Source organism: Prinia subflava, chromosome 7 (genome assembly GCF_021018805.1).
Source record: "Prinia subflava isolate CZ2003 ecotype Zambia chromosome 7, Cam_Psub_1.2, whole genome shotgun sequence".
In the NCBI taxonomy this organism is placed as follows: Eukaryota; Metazoa; Chordata; class Aves; order Passeriformes; family Cisticolidae; genus Prinia; species Prinia subflava.
The window spans coordinates 32,568,103-32,595,057 of NC_086253.1; the positions used below are offsets into that span (position 1 = coordinate 32,568,103).

The following is a 26,955-nucleotide window of genomic DNA, read 5'->3' on the forward strand; positions in this document are numbered from 1 at the left end:
CAGGGACCTCTCGCCTGCCCTGCTGAGGATCTTCTCTCATCTGCCTTCTGGAGTAACCCTGCCAGGGGCCTCTCACTTGCCCTGCTGGGGATCTTCTCTCGCCTGCCTACTGGAGCATCTTGTCTTGTTATGCCAGGGACATTACCTTGCACCTGCTCTGCCGGGGATCATCCCTCGCCTGCCTGATGGGGCATCCTGCTGTGCCAGGGATCTTCTTTCACTTGCTTTCTGGAGCAGCCCTGCCAGAGACCTCTCACCTGCCCTGCTGGGGTCTCCTCTCACCTGCCTTCTGGGGCAGCCCTGCCAGGGACATTACCTTCCCTGTTGGGGATCTCTCATCTGCCTTCTGGGGCAGCCCTGCCAGGGACATTACCTTCCCTGTTGGGGATCTCCTCTCATCTGCCTTCTGGGGCAGCCCTGCCAGGGACCTCTCACCTGCCCTGCCGAGGATCTTACCTCACACCTCAAGAGCCTTTGCACCCTCGATGGGGCCCTCCCCCAAGGAGGCGCCTCAGTCACTCTTCTATGCCATTCGCTTCCCGCCCGTTCTCGGCCGGCACCCTCTCGGGAGACCGGAAACGCGATACTAGGGGGTCCACTCTCGCTCTGGGGGTCCGAGCTGCCGGCCCCCATCTCACTCAAGCACTCATTCACTCGCCTCCCATTTCCGCCACGGATTTATCTCACCCATCTGGCGTTCTCCTTTGCTTGGTCTCACGATGATCCCAGGGCCGATCCAGCGCTGATCCCAGGGCCGATCCTGCGTTCTTCTGTGCTGCTTGGTCCCACGCTGATGCCAAGGTCCGGGGGTAGCCAGCAATTCCCGAGGATCCCTCGAAGCCGATGATCGTCTTCTTCGGGGGTGGTCCTTTGTGGGCGTGGCTATCCCGGACGAGTCCCCAATTGAAAAGAACAGGGCATATGCCTTTATTAATATTCAGCTCTTTATTAAAGTGATCAGCTCATTATTAAAATCATCAGCAGGATTGCAAAGTCCGATCGGAGTTTTCCACACTACTGCAGCCATCTGAAGGAGCAGGTGCTGTCCCAGTGGATGCTGAGTCCTTGTTCCCATAGAAACAGCTGGCAGTTCTCTCTGGTCAACCATCAGAAGGCAGAGCACTGGCAGTCAGCTCTTTGCCCTCAGGGAAAAGTTTCAAGAGTTTCCCATTCTCTGCATCAGTCAGCTCAGCTGGCCGGTTCCCATTCCATTCAGGCTCCTCACAGGTCATGGCCAATCTTCAAACCAGGCCAGGAGGTGCACCCACTCCCCGCTCAGCCAGGGCACTATCCAATTCTCTTCTGACGAATCCAGCTTCCTGTCCCGGGGTGCAGTATCCCCCAAAAAAACCTCCCAGGATCCACGGGGGCGGCCCTGCCCTATCTGCATATCCAAATGCATATGCATTTGTCCTGGTCATAGCCGAAGTTACTCTTGCTAAATGAGGTAGTTACAAAGGACAATAGGGCTATCTAGGTGTGGGCAGCTTCTTTTCACATTTCAATTAGGTAGGGAAAAGTTGCCAGGCAACTTTCCTTCAGGGCAGCTCTCCCTGCTCAGATTGTCTGGGGTGTGGGGGGTGTTACTCTAGCCAGGAGAGGGTCAGTTGTGGGGTGGTTGTTTTGGTTTGTTTTTTTTTTTTTTTTTTTTTTCCGTTCATAACACAAGCACTAGAACAATTCTAAGACTTGTACCCTCCAAACCCAGGGATAGACAAAAAGACACCATACTAAAGGAATCAACTATCCCTTTTAAGAAATCAGCTATATATAAAAAACTCTTCCCTGTTTCTTTCAAGCAAACACACAAAAAAAGAAGATTACAGAGAATCAGAAAAAAATCATAGCTAGTTCAATTAAGAAGCAATTTTAACTCGGACTCTACTGGTCACACGCTTCAAAAAACTCAATCAACAGAAAAAAAACTCTTTGCAACGCATTGCCTGCTTTCACAAACGCTGTATTATTATTTCATATTTAAACTAACAATCTAACCTAAAAGTGTAGCAATCATTTCAAACATCAATGAGCTACATCGGTCACAATCTTAGCATGTACACAAAAACCCTCACATGCAATAAACAAGCAACTGCAATGCCTACTGTTCTAGGCATTTAAAAACAGCTACCCCTATATCCTTTTATACGTGAAATACAAATAGCTTTTTACACTGTCCACAACTACAAAGCAAACTTTCATACGTCTCCCTAAGGCAATCTCGCTGAGCCTCGGCAGCCTAGCTCCAACCAGCAGAAAACACACCAGTTTCTAAAGCTCTCCTAAGAAAACCCCATGGGAACAGGGAGTCCATACCTACATTCTCCCGCACAAGCATATGGGCGTGACTTTTTAATGTCTTACTTCTGACAACGGTTAATAGAGAGAAGGGAGGGTAAACTGCCTAAAAAGCAATCTGCACCCTTTCACCATATTGGACAAAAACTACACAAATTCAGGTGATTAAAGGGAGAGAGAAAAAAAAGCATCCTGGCTTTTTCTAAAGTGTTATTCATTAACTCCAAGTGAAAAGAACAGGGCATATGCCTTTATTAATATTCAGCTCTTTATTAAAGTGATTAGCTCATTATTAAAATCATCAGCAGGATTGCAAAGTCCGATCAGAGTTTTCCACACTACTGCAGCCATCTGAAGGAGCAGGTGCTGTCCCAGTGGATGCTGAGTCCTTGTTCCCATAGAAACAGCTGGCAGTTCTCTCTGGTCAACCATCAGAAGGCAGAGCACTGGCAGTCAGCTCTTTGCCCTCAGGGAAAAGTTTCAAGAGTTTCCCATTCTCTACATCAGTCAGCTCAGCTGGCCAGTTCCCATTCCATTCAGGCTCCTCACAGGTCATGGCCAATCTTCAAACCAGGCCAGGAGGTGCATCCACTCCCCGCTCAGCCAGGGCACTATCCCATTCTCTTCTGACGAATCCAGCTTCCTGTCCCGGGGTGCAGTATCCCCCAAAAAAACCTCCCAGGATCCACGGGGGCGGCCCTGCCCTATCTGCATATCCAAATGCATATGCATTTGTCCTGGTCATAGCCGAAGTTACTCTTGCTAAATGAGGTAGTTACAAAGGACAATAGGGCTATCTAGGTGTGGGCAGCTTCTTTTCACATTTCAATTAGGTAGGGAAAAGTTGCCAGGCAACTTTCCTTCAGGGCAGCTCTCCCTGCTCAGATTGTCTGGGGTGTGGGGGGTGTTACTCTAGCCAGGAGAGGGTCAGTTGTGGGGTGGTTGTGTTGGTTTTTTTTTTGGTTTTTTTTTTTTTTTTCGTTCATAACAAATCCCTCCTCTATTTCTTTGATCGGGCTGTAGCCCGCATCAACTTGCAGCTTCCTACTGTGTATCCTCTCAGTAGACACTGCTCAAAGAAATTTAGGAGTTCTCTAGGGGAATTGCCCAGCGGGAGACTGAGCAGATGTGGGAGGGGTGCCTTCAAACTTGGGTTTTTTATCAGGAATTAAGACACACTCGATAACAATTTAACTAGGGATAGGTCTCTTGGTCTCTCAATTGTTATCTACGTAGAAGAGGTGGCAGGTGGTCCTGTTGGGTCTGGTTCGGCATCAGGGGCGGTACTGGTCCTGTGACTCCAGTAACGTGGGTCTGACTTCTCTCTGGAGTTTGCACTGTGGTATGTGTGGTGAGCAGCACCTGGAAGAGACTTTCATAATTTTCCTCTTTTTAGTTACAGAATTACAGAATCACTAGGCTGGAAGAGACTTCTAGGATTAAGTCTAACTCTAATTACACGATGTCACTTAAGTGCTACATCTACTCTCTTCTTACACACATCTAGGAATGGTGACTTTACTACTTCTCAAGGCAGAATTTTTTTTTTTTTTTTTTTTTTTTTGGCACCACTGAAGACTGTGTCTTCTTGTTCTATCAGTTGCTGCTTGAAGAACAAGACTCACTCTCACTTTACTATAACTACCTTTCAGGGAGTTGTAGTGATAATGTTACTTCTGAATCTCTTTTTCTCTAGGCTAAACAACTTCAGCTCTTCCAGCTAGTATTTATAGGGCTAGTGTTCTAAGCTTCTCACTAGCTTTGTTGCTTTCTTTTGACACGCTCAAGCATCTTAATGTCTTTTTTAAACTGAGGGGCTCAGAACTGGGCACAGTACTCAAGGAGTGGCCTCACCAATGCTAAGTGGCCTCACCAATGCTATGTGTAAGGAAAGGATGACCTTTCTGCTTCTGCTGGCCACATTATTCTCAATACAGCCTACGATATTGTTAGCTTTGGCCATCAGGGCATACTGCTGGCTCATATTTAGTTGGTTATCACCTAGCACTTTCAGGTCTTTTTCTGCTTGGGTACTGTCTAGCTACACTACCTTCAACTTGTAAGGTTGCAGGGGGTTATTGTGGCTAAAATGCAACACCTGGGATTTGGACTTATTAAACGTTATCTTCTTGGATTTTGCTTATCTATCTAATCATTTTAGGTTTCTCTACAGAGTCTTCTTACTCTCTAACAGATGGACACGTGCTCTCAGCTTAGTGTCATCTGTAAATTTACTAATGAAGGACTCAATACTTTCATCTGTGTTATTAATAAATATAATAAATAGAACTGGCTTCAGCACAGACTTTTGAGGGACACCACTGGTGGCTGGTTGCCTGCTGGATGCAGCACTATTCGTTACTACTCTCTGGGCTTGGGTATCTAGCCAGTTCTTAACTTAGCAAAGAGTGTTCTTGTATAAGCTGTGGGAAACAGTGTCAAAGACTTTGCTGAAGTCTAAATAGACAACATAAACAACTTTTCATGTATCTACCAGGCAGGTCACCTGGTCAGAGAAGGAGGCTAGTGGGGTCGAACACTACTTACTTCTCTTAAGCTCATGCTGGCTGGGTCTGATACTCTGTTTATCTCATCAGTGCTGCACAATAGCTCTCAGTATAAACTGCTTTATCATCTTACTCGGTACTTTGGTCAGGCTAACTGGCATATAATTACTAGGCTCTTCTCTACTCTTTATGAATGGGAATTACATTGGCTAGCTCTCAGTCATCTAGAACTTCACTAGTGAGTTGAGACTGTTGGTAGATGATAGAGTGGCTTTGCAAATTTATCAGTTAGCTCTCTTATCTCTTTGGGATGGATTTCATGTGAGTGGGCATTCAAGCAAATTACTACTTCTCTGACTACTTTGTTTTTGATAACAGGAGGACTATTCTGTTCTTTAAAAATATCTACTGACTCAGTATGACCACTGTCTTGAAGACAAGCTGTCTTCTCACTAAAGACAGCAGCAAAACAAAGCATAAAGCACTTCTGCTTTCTTTTTGTCTGCAATTACTAATTTTCTTCTTACTTTGAATCATGTTCTAGATTGGCTAGGGGTTCTCTAGCGAGAAACTGCATAGGGTGATTAATTCTAAGTCACTTGTGTTCATTATTTTAGAGTCAGTCAACTAGTGTTAAGTCTTCTGGCTTAGCAATTTTTCTTTTGCAGGATCAACCTTTTAGACTTCTTTTATTAGGGTAGCTGTTACTGCAACTGTTTGCAGGCAAGTTGGTTATCTCTTAACTACTGGGTCTAGTAGTTTTGAGAGGTAGACCGTAGACTTTGATTCTCACTATCAGGGATCTATAGTCTCTCATGCTTTGCTTCTTTTTTTTTTTTTTTTTTTTTTTTTTTTTCTTGGTCTGAATTTTAGCTGGTGTCTATTAAGGGCATCTTATGGTCTCTTGGGTGTCACAGTCTATTTTTTTTTTTTTTTTTTTTTTTGCTATCTGGACTATCCGGGCTTCTTCTGGAGTGAACAGAACTATTAGAATAGAGTTTAACTCTCTCTAGAAATAACTATTTGGCCTCAGAAGCTGGTCTAGCTGGTTAGACATTCCAATGGGGTCTTCTACTAAACCCTCTCTCTTTCTTAGAGTCTTGGGCTTCAGGGGCTGTCAAAGGTGCATTTATAAATTTTAATCTTTTTAATTAATCTATAGGAACTTTTCTAAGGGGAAAGACCTCCTCTGTTCTTGGTGCTTTGGATTGGGTGTTGTAATCTGTCTCTTCCTCTAAAACACCAGGTAGAGGGAGCAGTAGTGGAGACAGGCCAAGAGAAACACTGGGCAGGGGTGGTTCCCACTCCCAAGTGGGGAAGTGAGGGTATCACAATTGGTGAAGGGGAACTGTTGGAGAGGTTAAGGAAGAGACTGGAGGTACAGCTGGGGTAGGAGGGAGAGTTTGCATATTTTAACATTTTCATTACTTATAGTTTTCTAGCCAGCAGGCTGCATAAGATAGTGGTTTTACATCAGGGTCTTCTTGGGCTTAGAGATGTTGGTTTAAGTGGTTACACATTTACTGAATTCAGGTCTTACACTATGACTACTCTCTTTGTAATTTTAATCTCAGCTATATTCTTTTACTATAATATGTCATCTTAACTTTATCTGGACTCTTTGTGGTCTTTTAAGGATATTATTGGTCTGACAATTGTTCTAGGGGGATGTTAGGGAGAATCTTCTTTACTGTCCTTTTGGAGGGTCTGCTTGTTTACTATAACATCATCTCAGTTTTTAGGCCTTAAAATAAAAGGAAAAACGAAGTACTTTAACAATGCTTCAATCTAAACTGGAATATTCTGATTGGCAATCTAAACTTTAAGATAACTAAAGGTTGTCTGATCTCTCACAACTAAACATTCTGAATCTCTTTGCTGAACTTTAAAGGGTCAGAATATAATTTCTTGGCAACCCACTTTTGACACTTTTTCGTCTGTCTCTTTTTAAAACTCTCTCTTGGCTATGACACGTACTACTATGAATCACACCCATTGTTTTCTGCTAAGGGTATCTCTCTTAACTTTTCGACTTAAGTCTGAACTTCTTTCTAGGCTTTCTAGGCTTGGACCCCTGCTGAGTCTTGTTTGAACTCTCTAACTTCACAAGGCTTAGGAGGCTTGAACTCCCTGCCAGGCTGAGGTCGAACGTCCTGCCGAGCCTCACACCTGAACTCCGGCCAAGCCCCCCTTGCCCCCTAGGCTTAGGAGACTCGAACTCCCTGCCGGGGTGAGGTCGAACGTCCTGCCGAGCCTCACACCCGAACTCCGGCCGAGTCCTGTTGTTGTTTAAATTTATGGGGGGTCCCCGGGGAGTGCCCCCCGGAGACCCCCGGGGTCTTTTGAGGTCGTGGGGTTCCCGTGCTGGCAGGCAAAGAGACTTCAGACGCCGGTGGGGTGCTGATGAGGTGAGGGTTTATTCACTGAGGGAGAGGGGAAAGGGGGAGGGGGAAGGGGGGGAGAGGAGAGAGGAGCGTCCGGACGCCTCCAGGGGTAGAGGGGCAAGAAGGGGAGAGCCTTCTGCCTTAGCATTCTTATCACAGAGGTTCAAAGGGGCGCGGTAACATTCTCCAGCCAATGAGGTTACAGATACAGGATACTGCAGGGAGGATACAGACTTGGGATAAACCATACATTTTCCAAGGGTGAGCCAGAGCAAACCATTTCCATAAAATGCAATCCCACAGAGTCCCCTTCGCCTCCCTTTCCTACAAGGCTTAGGAGGCTTGAACTCCCTGCCAGGCTGAGGTCGAACGTCCTGCCGAGCCTCACACCTGAACTCCGGCCAAGCCCCCCTTGCCCCCTAGGCTTAGGAGACTCGAACTCCCTGCCGGGGTGAGGTCGAACGTCCTGCCGAGCCTCACACCCGAACTCCGGCCGAGTCCCCTTCGCCTCCCTTTTTGTTTATCTGGCTGCTCTTTTTGTTTGCCTATTTTTTGCTCATAAATCTTGCTTTCCTTCTTGCTTGCCTGTCTGCTTTCTTGTCTGTTTCCTCACCTTTATGCCTGCTTTCCTGCTTGCTAATGATATCTTACTTGCTTGCCCGGATATGCTTAAACTCTCTTGGGGACAGCCCACCTGCCTCCTGGGACATCATGCCCTATCCTGCCAGGGGCTTCCCACTTGCCCTATTAGGGATCTTCCTTGCCTGCCTGTCAGGGCATCCTGCCCTGCCCGAGACTTTCTACCTGCCCTGCCAGGGACTTTTTCTCACCTGCCTACTGGGGCATCTTGTTTTGCCATGCCGGGGACATTACCTTGCACCTGCTCTGCCGGGGATCTTTCCTCGTCTGCCTGATGGGGCATCTTGCCGTGCCAGGGATCCTCTTTCAATTCCCTTCTGGAGCAGCCCTGCCAGGGACCTCTCACCTGCCCTGCTGAGGATCTTCACTCATCTGCCTTCTGGAGTAACCCTGCCAGGGGCCTCTCACTTGCCCTGCTGGGGATCTTCTCTCGCCTGCCTACTGGAGCATCTTGTCTTGTTATGCCAGGGACATTACCTTGCACCTGCTCTGCCGGGGATCATCCCTCACCTGCCTGATGGGGCATCCTGCTGTGCCAGGGATCTTCTTTCACTTGCTTTCTGGAGCAGCCCTGCCAGAGACCTCTCACCTGCCCTGCTGGGGTCTCCTCTCACCTGCCTTCTAGGGCAGCCCTGCCAGGGACATTACCTTCCCTGTTGGGGACCTCCTCTCATCTGCCTTCTGGGGCAGCCCTGCCAGGGACCTCTCACCTGCCCTGCCGAGGATCTTACCTCACACCTCAAGAGCCTTTGCACGCTCGATGGGGCCCTCCCCCAAGGAGGCGCCTCAGTCACTCTTCTATGCCATTCGCTTCCCGCCCGTTCTCGGCCGGCACCCTCTCGGGAGACCGGAAACGCGATACTAGGGGGTCCACTTTCGCTCTGGGGGTCCGAGCTGCCAGCCCCCATCTCACTCAAGCACTCATTCACTCGCCTCCCATTTCCGCCACGGATTTATCTCACCCATCTGGCGTTCTTCTGCTTTGCTTGGTTTCACGATGATCCCAGGGCCCATCCAGCGCTGATCCCAGGGCCGATCCTGCGTTCTTCTGTGCTGCTTGGTCCCACGCTGATGCCAAGGTCCGGGGGTAGCCAGCGATTCCCAAGGATCCCTCGAAGCAGATGATCGTCTTCTTCAGGGGTGGTCCTTTGTGGGCGTGGCTATCCCGGACGAGCTCCCAATTGAAAAGAACAGGGCATATGCCTTTATTAATATTCAGCTCTTTATTAAAGTGATTAGCTCATTATTAAAATCATCAGCAGGATTGCAAAGTCCGATCAGAGTTTTCCACACTACTGCAGCCATCTGAAGGAGCAGGTGCTGTCCCAGTGGATGCTGAGTCCTTGTTCCCATAGAAACAGCTGGCAGTTCTCTCTGGTCAACCATCAGAAGGCAGAGCACTGGCAGTCAGCTCTTTGCCCTCAGGGAAAAGTTTCAAGAGTTTCCCATTCTCTACATCAGTCAGCTCAGCTGGCCAGTTCCCATTCCATTCAGGCTCCTCACAGGTCATGGCCAATCTTCAAACCAGGCCAGGAGGTGCATCCACTCCCCGCTCAGCCAGGGCACTATCCCATTCTCTTCTGACGAATCCAGCTTCTTGTCCCGGGGTGCAGTATCCCCCAAAAAAACCTCCCAGGATCCACGGGGGCGGCCCTGCCCTATCTGCATATCCAAATGCATATGCATTTGTCCTGGTCATAGCCGAAGTTACTCTTGCTAAATGAGGTAGTTACAAAGGACAATAGGGCTATCTAGGTGTGGGCAGCTTCTTTTCACATTTCAATTAGGTAGGGAAAAGTTGCCAGGCAACTTTCCTTCAGGGCAGCTCTCCCTGCTCAGATTGTCTGGGGTGTGGGGGGTGTTACTCTAGCCAGGAGAGGGTCAGTTGTGGGGTGGTTGGTTTTTTTTTTTTTTTTTTTTTTTTTTTCGTTCATAACACAAGTGTTTAGCTTCTACTACTATTTACACAATTCTAAACAAGAAAAAGACTCCTTAAAACCTTTCTCTTCACTTTATCAACTCTATTTCATTGCTAAGCACACTTTTGTTACAGTTTTTAAAACTTTTGTCAATTTCGGCTCTAGGCTGCCGTCTCTTGTCCTGTTGCCGCAAAAAACCTGCCGCTTTTTTTTTTTTTTTTTTTCTCTTTGTCTCCCGGCAACCGGGAACTGCACTCGCCTCATCGCTTGCTGGGGTTTTTAGTTTTTAGTGAAAGAAAAAACTAAGAACTCTGCCGATTTCAGGAAAAAAAAAAAAACTCTTTAAAGCAAAACACACAACTCTAGGGAGCTTCTAAAATGTATTCAGCCTGAAGTAAAAGATCTACCACCACTAAAGAAAAGAGTAAACGAAATTCTTTTTTAATTCTTTTTCTTATCTTTTTCTTCGTAATTTAGCATCGGTGGCCGGGGGTTTGAAGTCAGGACTAGGAGCGGGGACTGAGTTCCCTCTCGGGAATCCCTTTTGAGCGAGAGGCAGGCAGCCGCGGGTCACGTGGTCTCGCATGGGTCTCGGATGACGCAGCTGATGTTATCACTGAGAAGGCTGCAGAGGAGGCGGGGGTTGGGACAGACTTCACCCTGACCACCAAGCTGCGAGAGAGGCTTTTCCCATAGCATTTTTCTCCTGTTAGAACACGGTCACACATCCCCTCCTGACTGAATGCCTCTGCTTCTCTACTCTCTCCCCTCCCTCCTTTCCTCCCCCTCGCACTGGGGATGTGAGCACCGGCTTTGGTTCGGAGCACATGCGCTGGCTCGAACTAGGGAAGAGCGGGGTTTCGGGGTGGCGAAAAGCAATGGGGCAGGGGTCTCGGTTAGTGAAACCCCGTTCTCCGCCGGCGGTGCCGCGGCTGTAGCGGGATGAACCCGGGTACGCTGCGGACCAGGGTAGGGAGCGGGCTCCAGGATCGGGGCAGGGGCCGGCGCTGGCGGGGGTTTGCAGGGAGGAGGAAGGCAGTCCGGGGGCTCCCATTCATTCCTTTTTCCCAACTCCCCTACCGGATACACTCTAAACTGGGATCCATCCCACAACGGCGCACATTCTAACTCGTCTATCTCCTTTTTCTTCTTGTTCTTGACATATTTACACAAAGCCTGACATGTCTAGGACTCAAACGTGTTGAACTTCGGCCAGACTACATATTTCTCTATCTCCTTCTAGGACATTCGTTCTAATATTCTAACATCCATCCCAAGGGGCTTCTCCTTGGGATCTCAGGGACTACCTCTGCTGAGTCTTTCTACAAATCATCTTCTTGATCTCTACTGAGATACGATCTCATACTCTCTGTGGCACAGAAGTTATGAGATACTAAAAATTAAATCTTGAGTTTCCGAACTCGGTGCTGTTAACTTAATGATCCAACGGATGACCGTTCCGTGGAAGTTCAGTCAACTGAGGGCTCTGTAACTGCCACCGAAAAAATTAATGGACCCCACTCGGTCGCGGTCAAGAAGGCTTACTAGTCCCCGAACTCGAAGAGACGTCCTCTCTTTCAGGACCCCTGGTGACTCCCACACCCCGTCGGGTAACACTCACACACGAAATATCACGCGTTTCACACACACTCACACGCACATATACATTCTCAAGCACTTGGTCACCCCACTCAACCACGCTATACTTACGGTCCTTTTCCTGCGTGGATTTTTCGTGCACGTCGACTTTTACGAGTGAAAAAATACCGCGGTTCTAGGGGAAAACCCCTGCTGAGTTCCCGAGCCTTCCCCAAGCTAGCTTGTCCTAACACTTAATATTTTTGCTGTTGTGGGTTCTGGGTTCGTAAAGCCAGTTTGTTCTTCTGGACTTACCTGCTCTGCCAGGCCGCTTTTTACAGCGGGGAGCTCCCCGGTCAGAAGCAGGGGTCCGTAGAATATTCAAAACTGGCCCCACGTTGGGCGACAAAATTGTTATAAATGCCAGGACAATTTATTACCAAATTCTATAATTTCGTTTATTAAAATTCAAATCACAAAATTTAGAATCAAATTTCAGAATTTTAAGCAATAAAAAAGCTCCCCACAAACAGTGACACTTACCTGACAGAGTTTCTCCCGGGAAAAAAGAGAGCCAAGGGTGACCCATAGACATAGACCCTGGCCGTCTGTGTCTCTAGCTGGGTACACGAATTTGCCATGTTCGAGGCTTGGTTTTTATACTCTTTATTCTGCCTCTGGCAATATTTCCCTATATTTCTCTTTGTTTCTTGGTTAGCTATTCAAACCCAAATCTATCTCCTCGGATTGAAAAGAGCTCCCCTCCCAAGTCCATGTGTTAATGTTCAGTTTCTATGGATCCTTATAGTTGATGAATGTTCGAGATATGGGGGATATTGCTTGATGGTCTGTGAAAGTGGCTCCCGAGGTGTGAGTTGCTGATACCGGCTCATCTCAACAGGTCCCCTCCCAATACTTGAGAAAGCTGCAAAATCTTTTGTTCCCTTCTGAATGGAGAAACCTCCTGAAACATAGACTTTTACCTGATATAAATTTATACAGCTTTATAATTTTCTAATTTACCATAAGAACATGAATTAATCATCTCATGTTTTTCACAGAACTATCCCTGTGCACTGATTTTCCTCAGCACGGGTGCCAGGGCAGAGCATAGTCTGTCAGCTGCAGATTTATACCAGCTCCAGTAATCCACTAGCTCCATTCATCTCTAGCTCCAGGACATAAAACTCTGGCGTCTACATATTTTGCAGAAAGTCTCTCTTAAAGGAGGAAGCAGATCTGCTTATAGGCAAGAAGAAAATACAAGAAAGAGAAAATAAAAAGAAAGGCAACATTAAATATGCTGAAAATTAGGACTGAAAAAGCAAGGCATATGAAGCCTCACCTTACAGGAAAACAAACATCAGCATTTAAATGACATTTAAAGTTTCATAACCAAACAAAATATTGCTCACTAAGAAAGGTGTATAGAAAATGCCTAGCATTTGTTCTCTGGTAATATTTTTCTTTTTTAACCTGTTTGGTAAGAAAAGTTCCGCATTCTTCTAAGCCCCATTCTTCTGTGTCAGTAAATCATTAAGAAACTGCATGTTTAATAACAACGTTCCTCGTCCTTAACAATCACTCTTCTATAGGAGCAGGTTTGTCCAATATCTCAGACACACACACACAATTTGTCAAGAAAAACTTATACAAGCAGATGAAATGTAGAATAGCAAGTTATGTCCTGATTAAGAAAATACAATTTTAACCTTCCACCTTCTCCTGCATTTCCTCAGTGCAGAGACTAAGAGCAAGACTTGAATTCTGCGCAACCCTTTTGGAAGGCTTTTTTGTCACTGCAACAAGAAGATTCAGCCATTGGTCACCCCCATAGCTTACCACCACAAAACCTCACAATATCATTTGGATTTCTCTAAACCAAGCCCTTTCTTCCTTTCCAACCAACGCAATGATAATTATATGGATAAATAATTGTGAAGGAGTATATTACTGGTATTAATACTACTTCCACCATTCTAATTTGGAACTGGAGAGAACTATCAAAGAAAGGACATGCCAAAAGGTGTTCAACCAGAGGAGTTTAGAAAAGTAAATTAGCAGAGAAAAATGCTAACTTTATTATCTGTCGTACATGCCATGAGACCTCTTTAACAGATGATTCAAAGTCTATTTTGTAGCCACAGCCCCTGATATTATGCAGTGCTCCCTTGGCAACAATGTATAATATCCTCAATCGCTAATAAAGCTGCTGCCTAGTTGTTCGAAATAATCAATTTTCTCTTCACATCTTTATATGTTCTTTACTATTTTGGAAGCATTATTTGTTACAAATGTAAACATACTACCCACATCGTGCTCTCATAAGACATGTTTTCTCTTTTAGGCTACCATTTGCAGCTGGGGCAGTTAAACCTGGAGAAAAAGAAGGCTCGGAGGGACCTTATCACTCTCTACAACTACCTGAAAGGGGTTTGTAGCCAAAGGAAGTTGGGGTTGTTCCCTCCTCCCAAGTAGCAAGTGGCAGGATGAGCAGAAATAGAAGCTGTGCCAGAGGAGGTTTACACTGGATATTAGGAAAAAATTCTTCACTGAAAGGGTAGCCAAGCATTGTAATAGGCTGCCTAGGAAAGTGGTGGAATCACCAACCCTGGAAGTGTAGGTGTGGCACTTAGGGACACCGTTTAATGGTGAACACATCAGTGCTGGATTAATGGCTAGACTTAATGATTTAGAAGTCTTTTCCAACCTTAATGATTCTCCTTATTCATTTCACTCATATTCTCACTTTCTGCCTGTTTGTCTATCCCACACTTGGTGGTCTTGTAAAACCAAGAGATTATTATTTGTCTGCCAGATATCTATAAGACTTTGATGTGAGAGTACAAAAAAAAAAAAAAAAAAAAAAAAAAAAAAAAAAGAAAGAAAAGAAAAAATCAAACTATAAGCTCTCTCTAAAATAATTGTGGAAATACATCTGTGGGAAGAAACAGATTTTGAAATCACACCAACCTTTCTTAAACTGGTCTGGCACAATTACCATGGAAGTTTATTTCTTATTCTTCTTTGAAGTGATATAGTGAACAGAAGCCCATAACTCAAAAAATCCAGGCTGCTCAAATATTCCTCTGTAAATGGTCACTTTCAACACAGCACCCACCTGTCATGGGCATTTTCTTTGAAGTAAATAGACACTCCTGGTCAGTATTTTGACTGAGCAGAATGTATGATCTTTGCTGCAAACAACAGCACTGAGAAACTGCAAACACTGAGAAACTGTCACTGCACAAAATGGTCCTTCCACACATTCATCAGCTAATGCTGCTCCATCTTTGAAGCAAGCAAGAAACAGACATGACTACTTTCCACATCGATAAGGTACAACATTCCAGGCACACATCGCAGTATTGTAGTTAAATTCCTAAGAAATACACATATTCTTTTCTCTCTAGGTTAGGTTGTCATCTGTCCAACTTGGTTGAAGTCAGCCAGGGTAAGTTGCTCTCCCTCTATTGCATGGCAAAACACATCTTTTTCAAGATTGAAAGGATGTTTAGAAAGGGCACTTTCACTCTTGTAACAACTTCAGTGACCACCAACTGCCAGGTATAACAGCCAGTATTAAACATCATTGGCAGATCACAGAGGAGGTGGTACTGTCTCAAGACTGCTGTAACAACTGTGCTAGGGCTGAGTATTCTTACACTTAGTTAATATAGAGCACCAAATTCTTCCTTCAGGAGTCTGGACCTTTTATGAGACATATCCAGTGACTTTTACAGCTCATGAAAGCAGTCAGTTTGGCTCAGCATTTAGTCACTTATTGCAGCAATGCAAAGAAAATCCAGGTAAATGACAACAATGCCTGTCCCTGTTTACAATCCCTATGCCTTCAGCTTTCTCAAAGTCAGGCTCAGTCATTGTGGCATATCTTGAAAAAGCATCCCTGGAATAGTTTAGCTGACGTAACTCCAGAAGGTGCATGCAAATGACACAGAATAATGAGAAATTTAATAAAACATTCATCTAGCCTCCTGCAGAAAATTATTTTAAAGCAGCTATAATATGTTTGGCTTGTTTGTTTAGAAATGACATGGCTTATTAAGGAGAATGAAAAAGAAAACCTTTCTCGAAAGGTAATATAGTAAATGTTGACCTTCTTAGCTTCCAGCAACACATCTTTGTCATTACTGTCACTGAACATGCCAGAGGCTTGACAGCCTGCAAAAATACACTCCAAAAATTATAGCATGTCTCCATTGGTAAGTGTCACTACAGGCTTGGAGATAATTTTCATTTTGCTCTCATCTCTATTAATGAGCACTGCCAGAAGTGTTTCAGTGCTTTCAGACGTCTGGTTGTTGATCAATGAATGAAGTACTGACTATATCCGAGGCATGAAAATACAAATCTTTATCAGAGTTTTTCCACTGATAGTGTTAAATCATACCACCTGATTGTCCCTTTCCTTTTACAAAAATGTCACTTACTGTCTTTGAAGCTATGTATGCGTTACTGATGCTTTGATGATCAAACTACCTTGGGAGCATTCATACAGTTGAACTCTTGATAAGTTTTTTAGGTGACTATCATTTAGATCTGACAAAATTACCATAATTTGCCACAATGCCAATTTTCTTCATGTGTTGCTAAAGTTCTATTTATAAATAAACATAAAAGCCTCACTTGGTTCAAAAAGTATGTAGGATAGGAATGAAAGCATGAAGGTCTCACTGTGCTTGCCTGTCACCATCTGTGAGTCCTTCCGTTTCAAGGTCATTAGAATCTAATCCTACTTTCCTTGTGTTAACCCCTCCTTTGACCCAGACCCTAAAACTCCGCCCCTACAACACCGTATAAAACCCCACATCTCGGCCCCTGTTGGGTCTCTCTGTCTGCCCCCTTGCCTTCCTCCCCCTCCCCGGTCCTGAGGGAAATATAAATGGATCCTCGTGCCTAACCAAAGGGAGACTTGTCTCATCTGTTTTCCCTGCAGTCGGGTTGTGCCCCCCTGGACACGATGGTCACTGTTGCCATACAATGCAACCACCATCTACAGTTTGTCAGTTCTCTGTGGCAGCCTCCTGCACAGAGTGCTCACTAGGTGCACTCAAAATCACCTCTTCCTCCCAAGACCTGCTTTCCCTTAGGGTCATGGTCTGCACTTGTTATTGCATCTGGAGAGAAGAAAAATAATAAAGAAGTAAATGTAATTATTTTCTTAAATCACTGTCGTGGTTGGGGGGGGGAGGTGAATTTTTCCAGGGGGATGTGGGCAGTCCAATCAGTGATCAGCTTTTCTGCTAGCACCTGGATTGGTCACTCGGAGGTTTGGACACGCCTCTGAGGACACAAAGAGTTAAAAGCAAGAGTCTGGGGGGCTCGGGCTCCTTTCAGATCCTGGTTTCAGCAGAGGGACGTGTGAGGCCTCCTTCCCCTGCCCAGCCACGAGGCTGGGTGGGGGAGGGGAAACACGTGGTCGGCTCAGGTAAGCCGGAGCCCCCGGGGGGGGAGAAGAGAAGGGACAGGACTGGAACTGAGCTGCCCCGTCCAGGATGGAGGGGTGGAAAACTGTGGAAGTGCCTTCTGTGTGTGCTCACCCCCCTCCTCCCCCCCAAACTCCGGGAGAAAGTGCCCAGCCACGTGGGGGTTTGCGGAGCCTGGGAGTGCCTCCGCCTGCAGCACCCTGCTGAGAAGAAACTGTTAACCCTTGCTTGGTAGAAAGAAACTTTTCTTAGACATTGATTCTCATGACTGGTGGTTTTCGGAGAGAGGGCAGCGGCCTGGGACCGAGATGATAAAGCATGATTGGAAGGAACTCGATGGAAGAATGAGAGGAGTAGCCTTGGAGCTGGACTTTTCTTGCATAATGTCAGCCATGGACTGAACTTAAGTCTCTTTTGAACATAAACTGCATTTTTGGGTGGATGCAGCTGCCCTTGCTTTTGCTACAGTGACTGGCACTTGAAGAGTTGGAGCGAGCAGAGAAGAGAGGGGGAGGGTGAGGTGGTGCCCTCTGCCCTCAGGGCAGACCTGCTCCTGGAACCCCGGCCCCTGGGTGAAAAGGGGAGAGCTCGGCATGCAGCATCCTTAAAAAGCCCTGTATGTAGTTTTGGCCTATGAGACAGCGGTGAGAGCGCTGGACATAGGAAAAAGAGAGTGTCACCCTGGCAGACTGCTCCGGGCGGTGCTATGGGTGACATGGAAACACATAAGGGGTGGACCCCTGTTTTCTGAGGAACAGTCTGTGGTGCGAGAGAGACTCCTCTCTCCCTTGCTGAATTGAAGATTAGTTTGGTTTTGAGTGGTGATTGTTTGATCTAAAACCCAAGGGTTGGTCTGTGAAGAGTGATGGGTGGGGAGGTAGAAACTGGGAGAAGAAATGTTCTAAGAAGTTTTTATTTCTGCCTCTGTGTGTGTTTAAGAGTATTTCTGTCCCTGTTCTTATGTAATTAATAAAGTTTTGGTGGGTTTTTTTTGTTTTCAAGATTTAAGCCTGCTCTGCTCTGTTCCTGATCACATCCCACAGGAGTTGTTAGAGAAAAAACATATATTCATGGGTGCACTAACATCTGGCCAGTGCTAACCCATGACAATCACTAACACTAAAAGCAGGGCATCATTTTTAATACAATCTCAATCTGTGTGCATACAACACAACATCTCAGGCAGCTGTTTGTATTACGTACACTTAAATGCAATGCCTCTTATTAGACATTTTCATATGGAATCCTGAGACAGATTTAAGGCTTTTCTAACCATGACCTGTGTTGAATTCTGTTCCTATCTTTATAAAACAAAGTAAGAATAAATTGCTCCAATTTTAAAGACAGGCTTATTTGTATATAGTAATTTTATTCTTCTGCAAACTTGAGAGGCTTTATAATTTTGAAATGCATCCAAGATGGCATGAGCTTACAAATTATTATATATATAAATTTAAAACTATTTTTGATTTTGATTCACTGTAAAAATATAACTGCAAGTATAATTCTTGGTTGTAGGAAATATAAACAATTTCTGAGTGCAAGATACTATAGAAGTAAATCTGACTTTTCAAAATATAGATTACAAATCAACATTGAGAAAAATACTATCATCTTAATTAACTGCAATAATAAAGAATGCTAATTAGTGTCTTAGAGAAGGTGTTTTATTTCTTTGGATCTGATAGGAGGCATTTACTGCTGCAGGATCAAGTGTCTGAACAGATAGGGAGAGAGTAGTGCCCTAACAAAACACTTGGAACTGATCCATAAGACTTTCCCTGTGTATTCTTTTTATGTAAATTTGGAAACCCAGTAAATATTTCTTTTAAATCAGACTTCTTTCAGTAGCATCACATCACAGAGATTGGAACACATTTCCCTTCTGTTCACTGATCTCTGAAGAAAATTGCACATATAATGAATCACTGAGAACAGGTGCAGAACTTTATCCTCACAGAATTTTAAAAAAAGCCCAACAAAAACCAAAAATAATCTGAAATGTTCTGTGGTGACAGTTCTATAGCAGAGTGAAACAAAGCAATTGTGGGGAGACCTTAGTCTGCATATGTTCAGGCATACTAAATACTTTTCTCCTTCCTCTATAACCACAAATACATCTGGCTTGAGATGTCAAGATATATCACATTGCTGAAATATGATGAAGCCAAACAGATCTGAGGATCTCAAAGCTTTCCTCTACTCTTGCTATAGTGTGACTTCCATGGTGGTGTACTGGAAGAAAGGGTCTACTGAAAAACAAAGTAACGACCCTTTATTTATCCCACAACCACAACTCCTTTCCTAAAAACCGGAGAGAAAGAGAGAGAGAGGGAGATAAAATACAAATAAAAACAAGCAATTGCACAATACCACTGCTCACCACCTGTGTGGAATATCCCTTGGGCCAGTTCAGGTCAGCTCTCCTGGCCATTCTCCCTCACAGTTTCTTGTGCAATTCATCACTGGCAGAGCCTGGGGCACTGAAAGTCCTTGACTTGGGGTAAGCACTGCTTGGCAACTACCAAACATTGGTGTGTTATCAACATCATTCTCATACTGAATTAAAAACACAGCATCTACTCAGGAGACAGAGGTCCTCAGAGTAAGGATGTAAAAACTAACACATGCCAACTTGTGAACATTATGAACATATGTTTTCAAGTGAAGGACTCAAGTCAGCACAGAAATCCCCGCATTTGTTATCCATATAGTGAACATGCATGCACAAGTACACATTCACACCACATCAAAGCTTTTCCAACAAGACTGTAATAACAGTGAGAAAAGATTGATTGCTTCAGTCCCAAGTATTCTGTGAGACAAGAAATCTTTAATTCCTTTAGCCTTTGACAAAACTGACAGGAATGATCTCACCTCTGAAAAGACCACAATTTTTCAGCAAACTACTGCAGTATTCAAGAATCTTCTTCCTTACCAAAAATATCAATGAAGAAAGAAAAATACCCATTATGGGCCCAAACCTTAACTAAAAGTGCGACCCCCATGAACAATGCACAATGAACTCTACATTAGCAAACAATCAAAAAGAAATAGTCCCCTAACTCACAAAATTTTAGAGTTCACGACAGTTAAGAGTGACAACATAGACTGAGGGCCCTTCCTCTTCTTTTCATGGTTGACTTAGTAATCCTGTTTATTGATCAGAAATAAAATACCTGGTTGTAAACATATCATCTTAGTTTTCAACAAATAACACAAGTCCTCTGCATCTAAGAACAATTAAAGGACTTAGAGCTAAAATGAGATCCTTTGGGTTTAGGGGCTTTGTAGTTACCCTTTCTTTTTTTTTTCAACATTTATTCTCTAGTTGATTAGCTTGTACTACTTCTAACTCCTGGATCCCCAGCATAAGAAGGATGTCAGCTTCTCGGAGTAATCCCAGAGGAAGGCCATGAAGATCATCAGAGAGCTGGAACACCTCTCCTAGGAGGACAGGTTGAGAGTGCAGGGAGACCATAGACAAAGCTTCCATTACCTAAAGGGGGCCTACAGGAGAGCTGAAGAGGGACTTTGTAAAAAGACATGTAGTGGTAGGACAAGGGAGGAAGGCTTTAAACTGAAAGAGGGCAGGTTTACATAAGATACCAGGAAGAAATTCTTTACTGTGAGGATGGTGAGGCACTGGAACAGGTTGCCCAGAGAAGCTGTGGATGATCCATCCCTGGAAGTGCTCAAGACCAGGTTGGACAGGGCTTTGAGCAATGTGGTCTAGCAGAAGCTGTCCCTGACCATGGCAGGGGGATTGGAACTAGATGATCTTTAAGGTCCTTTGCAACCCAAACCATTGTTGGAAGTCCATAACATTTTCCAAAACCTGAGGTTTATATACAATATTACTAAATGTTAGTAATTATTTTTAGTCGCATCCATCTACAGAGTTGTCGTGGTTGCGGGGGAGGTGAATTTTTTCCAGGGGGATGTGGGCAGTCCAATCAGTAATCAGCTTTTCTGCTAGCACCTGGATTGGTCACTCGGAGGTTTGGACACGCCTCTGAGGACACAAAGAGTTAAAAGCAGGACCCCAAGGGGGTTCGGCCTCTTTTTGGATCCCGGTTTCAGCAGAGAGACGTCTCCGGCCTCCTTCCCCTGCCCAGCCACGAGGCTGGGTGGGGGAGGGGAAAACACGTGGTCGGGCTCAGGTAAGCCAGAGCCCCAAGGGGGAGAAGAGAGTGGACCGGACTGGAACTGAACTGCCCCGTCCAGGATGGAGGGGTGGAAAACTGTGGAAGTGCCTTCTGTGTGTGCTCACCCCCTCTTCCCCCCAAACTCCAGGAGAAGGTGCCCAGTCACGTGGGAGTTGCGGAGCCTGAGAGTGCCTGAGCCTGCAGCACCCTGCCGAGAAAAAACTGTTAACCCTTGCTTGGCAGAAAGAAACTTTTCTTAGACATTGATTCTCATGACTGGTGGTTTCGGAGAGAGGGAAGCGGCCTGGGACCGAGATGATAAAGCATGATTGGAAGGAACCTGATGGAAGAATGAGAGGAGTAGCCTTCTGAGCTGGACTTCTCTTGCATAATGTCAGCCATGGACTGAACTTAAGTCTCTTTTGAACATAAACTGCATTTTGGGTGGATGCAGCTGCCCTGCTTTTGCTACAGTGACTGGCACTTGAAGAGTGGAGCGAGCAGAGAAAAGAGGGGGAGGGTGAGGTGGCGCCCTCTGCCCTCAGGGGAGACCTGCTCCTGGAACCCCGGCCCCTGGGTAAAAAGGGGAGAGCTCGGCATGCAAGTATCCTTAAAAGAGCCCTGTATGTAGTTTTGGCCTATGAGACAGCGGTGAGAGCGCTAGACATAGGAAAAAGAGAGTGTCACCCTGGCAGACTGCTCCGGGCGGTGCCACGGGTGACATGGGAACACATAAGGAGTAGACCTGTGTGTTCTGGAGAACAGTCTGTGGTGCCAGAGAGACTCCTCTCTCCCTTGCTGAATTGAAGATTAGTTTGTTTTTGAGTGGTGATTGTTTGATCTAAAACCCAAAGGTTGGTCTGTGAAGAGTGATGGGTGGGGAGGTAGAAACTGGGAGAAGAAATGTTCCAAGAAGTTTTTATTTCTGTCTCTGTGTGTGTTTAAGAGTATTTCTGTCCCTGTTCTTATGTAATTAATAAAGTTTTGGTGGGTTTTTTTTTTGTTTTCAAGATTTAAGCCTGCTCTGCTCTGTTCCTGATCACCTCCCACAGGAGTTGTTAGAGAAAAAACATATATTCATGGGTGCATTAACATCTGGCCAGTGCCAACCCATGACAAGAGTGTAGATGAATGTGTAGTACCATGTGAAATTAAAATTTACTTCTGAGTTCTTGTACACTTAATTGCAATGAAGAAATAGATCGTGGCAAACCACCACATAACTACATTTACTCTTTTAGATCAGTAGAATAAGGGAAGTGACCAGCTTAGTAAAACTACAATGCCCTATCTAGGTTAGTATGCATTACAGCATGAAGAGATTTATTGCTTTTAGTGGGTAAAACAGGAGACAGGGAATCAGGGTTTCCACCCTCTTCTGCAGCTCATCAGTTTACTTATATCCACATTTTCAAAATTAATCATTTTGAAACCCAAAGCTTGAGCCTCGAGAAATAAAAGTTGACAAAAGATCATGATATTTGTACATCACAGATAAAGCTACACTTCTCATACCAAGTTCACAAACATTTTTTTCCACGTGTCAGAACCATTCTGAAAATAGGCAGCAGTAAAATTAGTTTCTACAAAATATTAGCCACCCCTAAACAAGATAACTTACGTTTTGCCCAATTTATCTTTAGACTAGGTGGGGGTTGTTATCTTGCCTACCTATTGCAACATGTTAGGATAGCAATAATAATGTTTCTTTAAAAAGGAATCTATGTATCTTGGTACATTAAAAAATTGTTGTAAGTGTAGCATAAGGTGTCTCCTCGGCTTCTCAAGAAATACCATTATCATTTAAAGCAGAATATGTTTTCTTTCAAATAAGAGTAAAAAACTGAGTTTTTTCTCCATTATGAAGAAAAATATTTATTCATTATAAATCCTCCTTCAATTTTGTTAAAAGAACAGGAAACTGCTATGTAAATAAGTAGTAAATCTAAAATCTCACGAAGTTCTGCCATAGTTTGGCCCTATACACTGTTAGGACAACTTGTTGGTAGTTGTGGAAATCAGAAAATTTAGCATATCTGGCAAAGATAGAAATAATTTAGTGGCAGATTTTCACTATTTTGCACTCTCCATGTACTGTCATTGCTATTAACTTGTCCATACTTAAAAAAAAAAATACTAAGACATAAAATGGATCCTTCCCTTTATTAACCAATTACTCATAGTTAGATTGCTATCAATGAAAATTCACTGGCCATTGATGTCTTTTAAATCATTTTAAACAGCAATATAACTGGTCATGAAGGAACTTTATTTAGGTAAGCAAAAGCTTCCTGTGTATAATTATCAATAATATATTAGCATATTCTGTAACTCACAAATTCTAATCTCAACTCTAAGCAAGGAATACTAAGGTTTTCAATATTTAATTAAGATGCTTCTAAAAGCTTAAGTGAAACCATCTAATTAAAAAAATGCTAATGCAGAGGTATAGACTTTCCTTGTCAAAGTGATGTATCTTACTGCTTCTTCTACCTCCTTCTGGTTTGGTTTTGGTTTTTTGAAGACAGACAATACCTTATCAGTATAACCTTTACTGTTATGAATAAAATGTTTGAAATGCCACCATGCATACAAAAGTATAAGTTAGGGATAATTGGGTGATATCAATTTATAAGTGGTTCAATAGCAAGTCGAAATTAGTATTTTGCTGGACACAATCAGTTTTAAAATAATACGGTTTATTCTTCATCCCAATACAATCAGTTTAAGAGTGGATTCTATTCTTTAATTTTTTTAATGATAAAAGCCATTGACATTTTACTTGGCTTTATTTTGGTACTGAAAAAGAAGCAGCTGGGGGAAATTACAGGGACATAACACTGATTTGTTCTGCCACTGTTTATATAAAGCACCAAACATCTTATAAACAGAACTCTGTTACTATGCATAAAATCACATTAACCTCCCTATTCACAAAAGGCTACTATTTAACACAAATACAGTAAAAGTTTAAGCCTGAAAGAGCGTATAATACAATCTGAAACAAAATTAAAAGCTCTAGATTAGAGTAGAGGGAAATAAAAGAAGTATATCAGGGAGTATTTGTGCTTCTACTTTAAATATTATGCTACATGGAAACCGAACTTCAAGTAGAGGTTCCAAAATCCATCTGAAAATTTAAATGTCCTAAAAGAGATTTCAGTCCTAAAGACTTAAAAACTGAAATATACATTCATTCCGATCCACATCTAACAAAACATTACTGTTCTTCTGATTGTCAGTAATAAAGATTAACAGTTCAGTACTGCTAATCTTTATTACTGACAATCAGAATTACTGTAAGTAATTACAATATTAGAAATACTGTAAGTAAATACAGTACTTAACAATTTAGTACTACAGAAGCGGCAATTACAGCTGTTCATGAAATATATACAGTAGCTCCCCCTTTTTTTATTATTGTATAGTATGAAAGATCCCACCAATACGGTAAAATACGGTAAAATAGGTTTCAAGGTGAGACTTGAAAATTAAACACAGAAGCATCCAAGCCTAGTGCCACACCTGTTACTGACACTTCGGAATCTCACTAGGCAGTGACTGAAATGTCTGCTTTGATGCGCAGCAGCAACTTCGGGACTGAACTTGACACAACTCACACACCCCTGCGTGAGGGACCTTTACGATTCCTACTCAAGCTCACCATTCCCTCCGCGCCCTCTGGACCTCGGCTTCTCTCCCTGAGCATCCCGAGGTGGGGACGGGACAATTTTCCCCCGGCCATGCGGGGCCGGGCTCTCACTGCCGTCCCCTTGCACGTCCCTCGTCCCCCGAGCGTTTTCCAGCTCTTCGTTCCTTACGGCGCCGCACACAGCCCCGTGCGAGCCATCGCTCCTGCCCGTGGAGGTGCGCTTCCCTGCCCACGGAGATGTTCGGTACCTCTCGGGACACCCAGAGGCAGGAAAAGCCCGGGGGGAGGAAGCCACAGGAGCGAGGGGGCACGTCTCCCCGGTACCCCCAGGATTGCGGGGCGCTCACTCACGCGGGGCTCCGTGGGATGCCGGCCGCCTCGCCGCCCTCGGCCGCCGCCTCCTCGCCGATGCCGGGCAGGGCGATGAGCAGCCCTCTGGCCGCCGCCCGCTCCCCGGGCTCCTTGTCCGCGGCGCGGCCGCCGCTGGACGGGGGTCGCGGGCTGGAGGCCTGCAGGGCGCGGCGCAGCCTGGAGAGGAGAGCGCCCGGCCCCAGGGCCACCACCTTCATGGCAGCGTGCGGCGGGAGCCCCTGCCCGGCTGGAGCCCGGTGGAGGGGCCGGCGGCCTCCGGCGGAGCTGCCTGCGGCCCGGCAGGCGTTGCTAAGCGAGGCAAACCCCGGCGGGCACGCACCGCCCTGGGCGGGAGCACCGCGCCGGAGGAAGGCCCGAGGGCAGCCCCGGTCAGCCTGGAGCAACCTGCTGCGGGCAAAGTGTGGGATTTCCCCTTCGGTTAGAATCCCATCTAATACTAAGGGGCAAAAACGAAGCCCACCTGCCAGGGTAGCAGGGCCCTCTTCATACATCTGTGCGTAGGAAGGGCTTTACAGAGGTGGGGAGTGAGAGCCACCCAGCCCAGCACATCTTTATCATCATGCCAGGCAGACTGCAGAGCTGTGTGGAAGGAACAACTCATGTGCTTTTAAAGACACTCCCAACCATCCTAGGCACTTTGGAGAGCAGTGGAGGGTGTCAGCGGCACAAGCCAGACAGCTGAGGGCACACGAGTGGGAATAATTAACTCTGCCCTAGCTTTCCAACGCTGGGTTGTCTGCCTGGGTGAAGAGAAATGTGACCACACCAGCAGCAGTTCGGGAACACTGTGATGCTTGGTATTATGGACAAGGTAGACATTGTGCCAGCTCAGAACACAAAACATGGCCCTTGAGTGCCAAAAAGTACAGCACAGGCTGAAGGTTAGCCCAGTTGTGTGAGCCCCAGGCTCACACATCAAGTTGTACTATGGATTTCAAGTTGGCAGATGCTGGTCCACAACCAAGGGTACAAAGTGAGGAATTTCATCCCTGCCTTGTCTTCCTAGCACATCAAGAAGCACAATGACCTGGAAGAGAGAGCACACAGAACACCAAGTAGAGGACTGAGATCTGAAACTGGGATATTCCTGGACTATTTCTTATAACCTGAAATAAAACGTACTGACAAAACCTTATGGAATAGATGCACTTAAATCTAAAAGCAGCACAATCTGAATTTATTCCTACCATGGTAAAAAACCCCTGACTGAGCCACAGTGGAAGTAGCATAACTGAGCTCATTGGTGGGTAGTATATTTATCTCAGCTATATATATGAACATCATTGTCTGTAACTTGTTCCTTACTCCCTGTGTCCTGGTTCTGGCCAGCAGAGGGTTGATATTTGCAGTAGCAAGGAGGGGCATAGCTAGGACCCTGAGGTCATTCTATATCACCTCACATCAAGCATGAGGGACAGGAGTCCTTTCTGGTCATATTCCATGTGGTAAGAATTCACATGTGAATCAATCACCTCTCTTGTACACACTGTTATTAATATTGTTCATGTTACTGTTTGTTTTTTGTTTCATTGCTTCTTCAAGTACATTTTTATCTCAACCCATGATCTTTTACCTTTTGTGCCTCCATTTCTGCTCTCCAGCCTGCCAGGGGGAGGGAGGAGTGGTTCTATTCCCCAATTTAGATGTTCTAAACCATGTGGGGCAGCACATGATTTAGAACACCAAATTGGGGAATACTGTTCCTAAACCATGACACCCTCTCAAGTCAAGATCTGCAGAAACAGTCAAGATTCACTTGAGGTCTCCAGACTTGAGCATTCTGCCTCACTCAAGTCCTCTACATATTCTGCTTTCAATACAAATGGCTCCTCTTTAGTCCTATGTAATATCTTTGATATTACAAGTTTGGAACTACTTTTGATTTATTTGGTGTTCAACTGATCAGCAAATCAGTATAATATAATCTGATCCTGCCCACTGCAAAGAGACTGCCCAGCTCAGGCACAGACTGTGAATCCTGAAAACACAACTCTTAGTCATGGTAAGCCCATTT

At 44.8% G+C, this 26,955-nt stretch overlaps 1 protein-coding gene across 1 annotated transcript; it reads right to left on the minus strand.

The window, feature by feature from the left end:
• Nucleotides 1–907: 907 nt before the first annotated feature.
• LOC134552913 (uncharacterized) lies at nt 908–26,533 on the minus strand. The gene is made up of 2 exons (XM_063402085.1): nt 24,921–26,533; nt 908–3,667 (listed from the first exon to the last, which is right to left on the minus strand). Exons 1-2 carry the CDS (start codon nt 25,430–25,432, stop codon nt 3,520–3,522), a joined length of 660 nt encoding a protein of 219 aa, XP_063258155.1. The 5' UTR covers nt 25,433–26,533; the 3' UTR covers nt 908–3,519.
• Between the last annotated feature and the right edge of the window lie 422 nt (nt 26,534–26,955).

What these genes read in the sequence shown, in the direction of transcription:
- LOC134552913 (XM_063402085.1), bottom strand. Translation starts at nt 25,432, where the DNA reads ATGTATGAAGAGGGCCCTGCTACCCTGGCAGGTGGGCTTCGTTTTTGC. An exon ending in GGCATCCCACGGAGCCCCGC is followed by an intron (nt 3,668 to 24,920) that starts GTGAGTGAGCGC and finishes AAATTATGAAAG; the next exon opens with TCTCTTCCAGGTGCTGCTCA.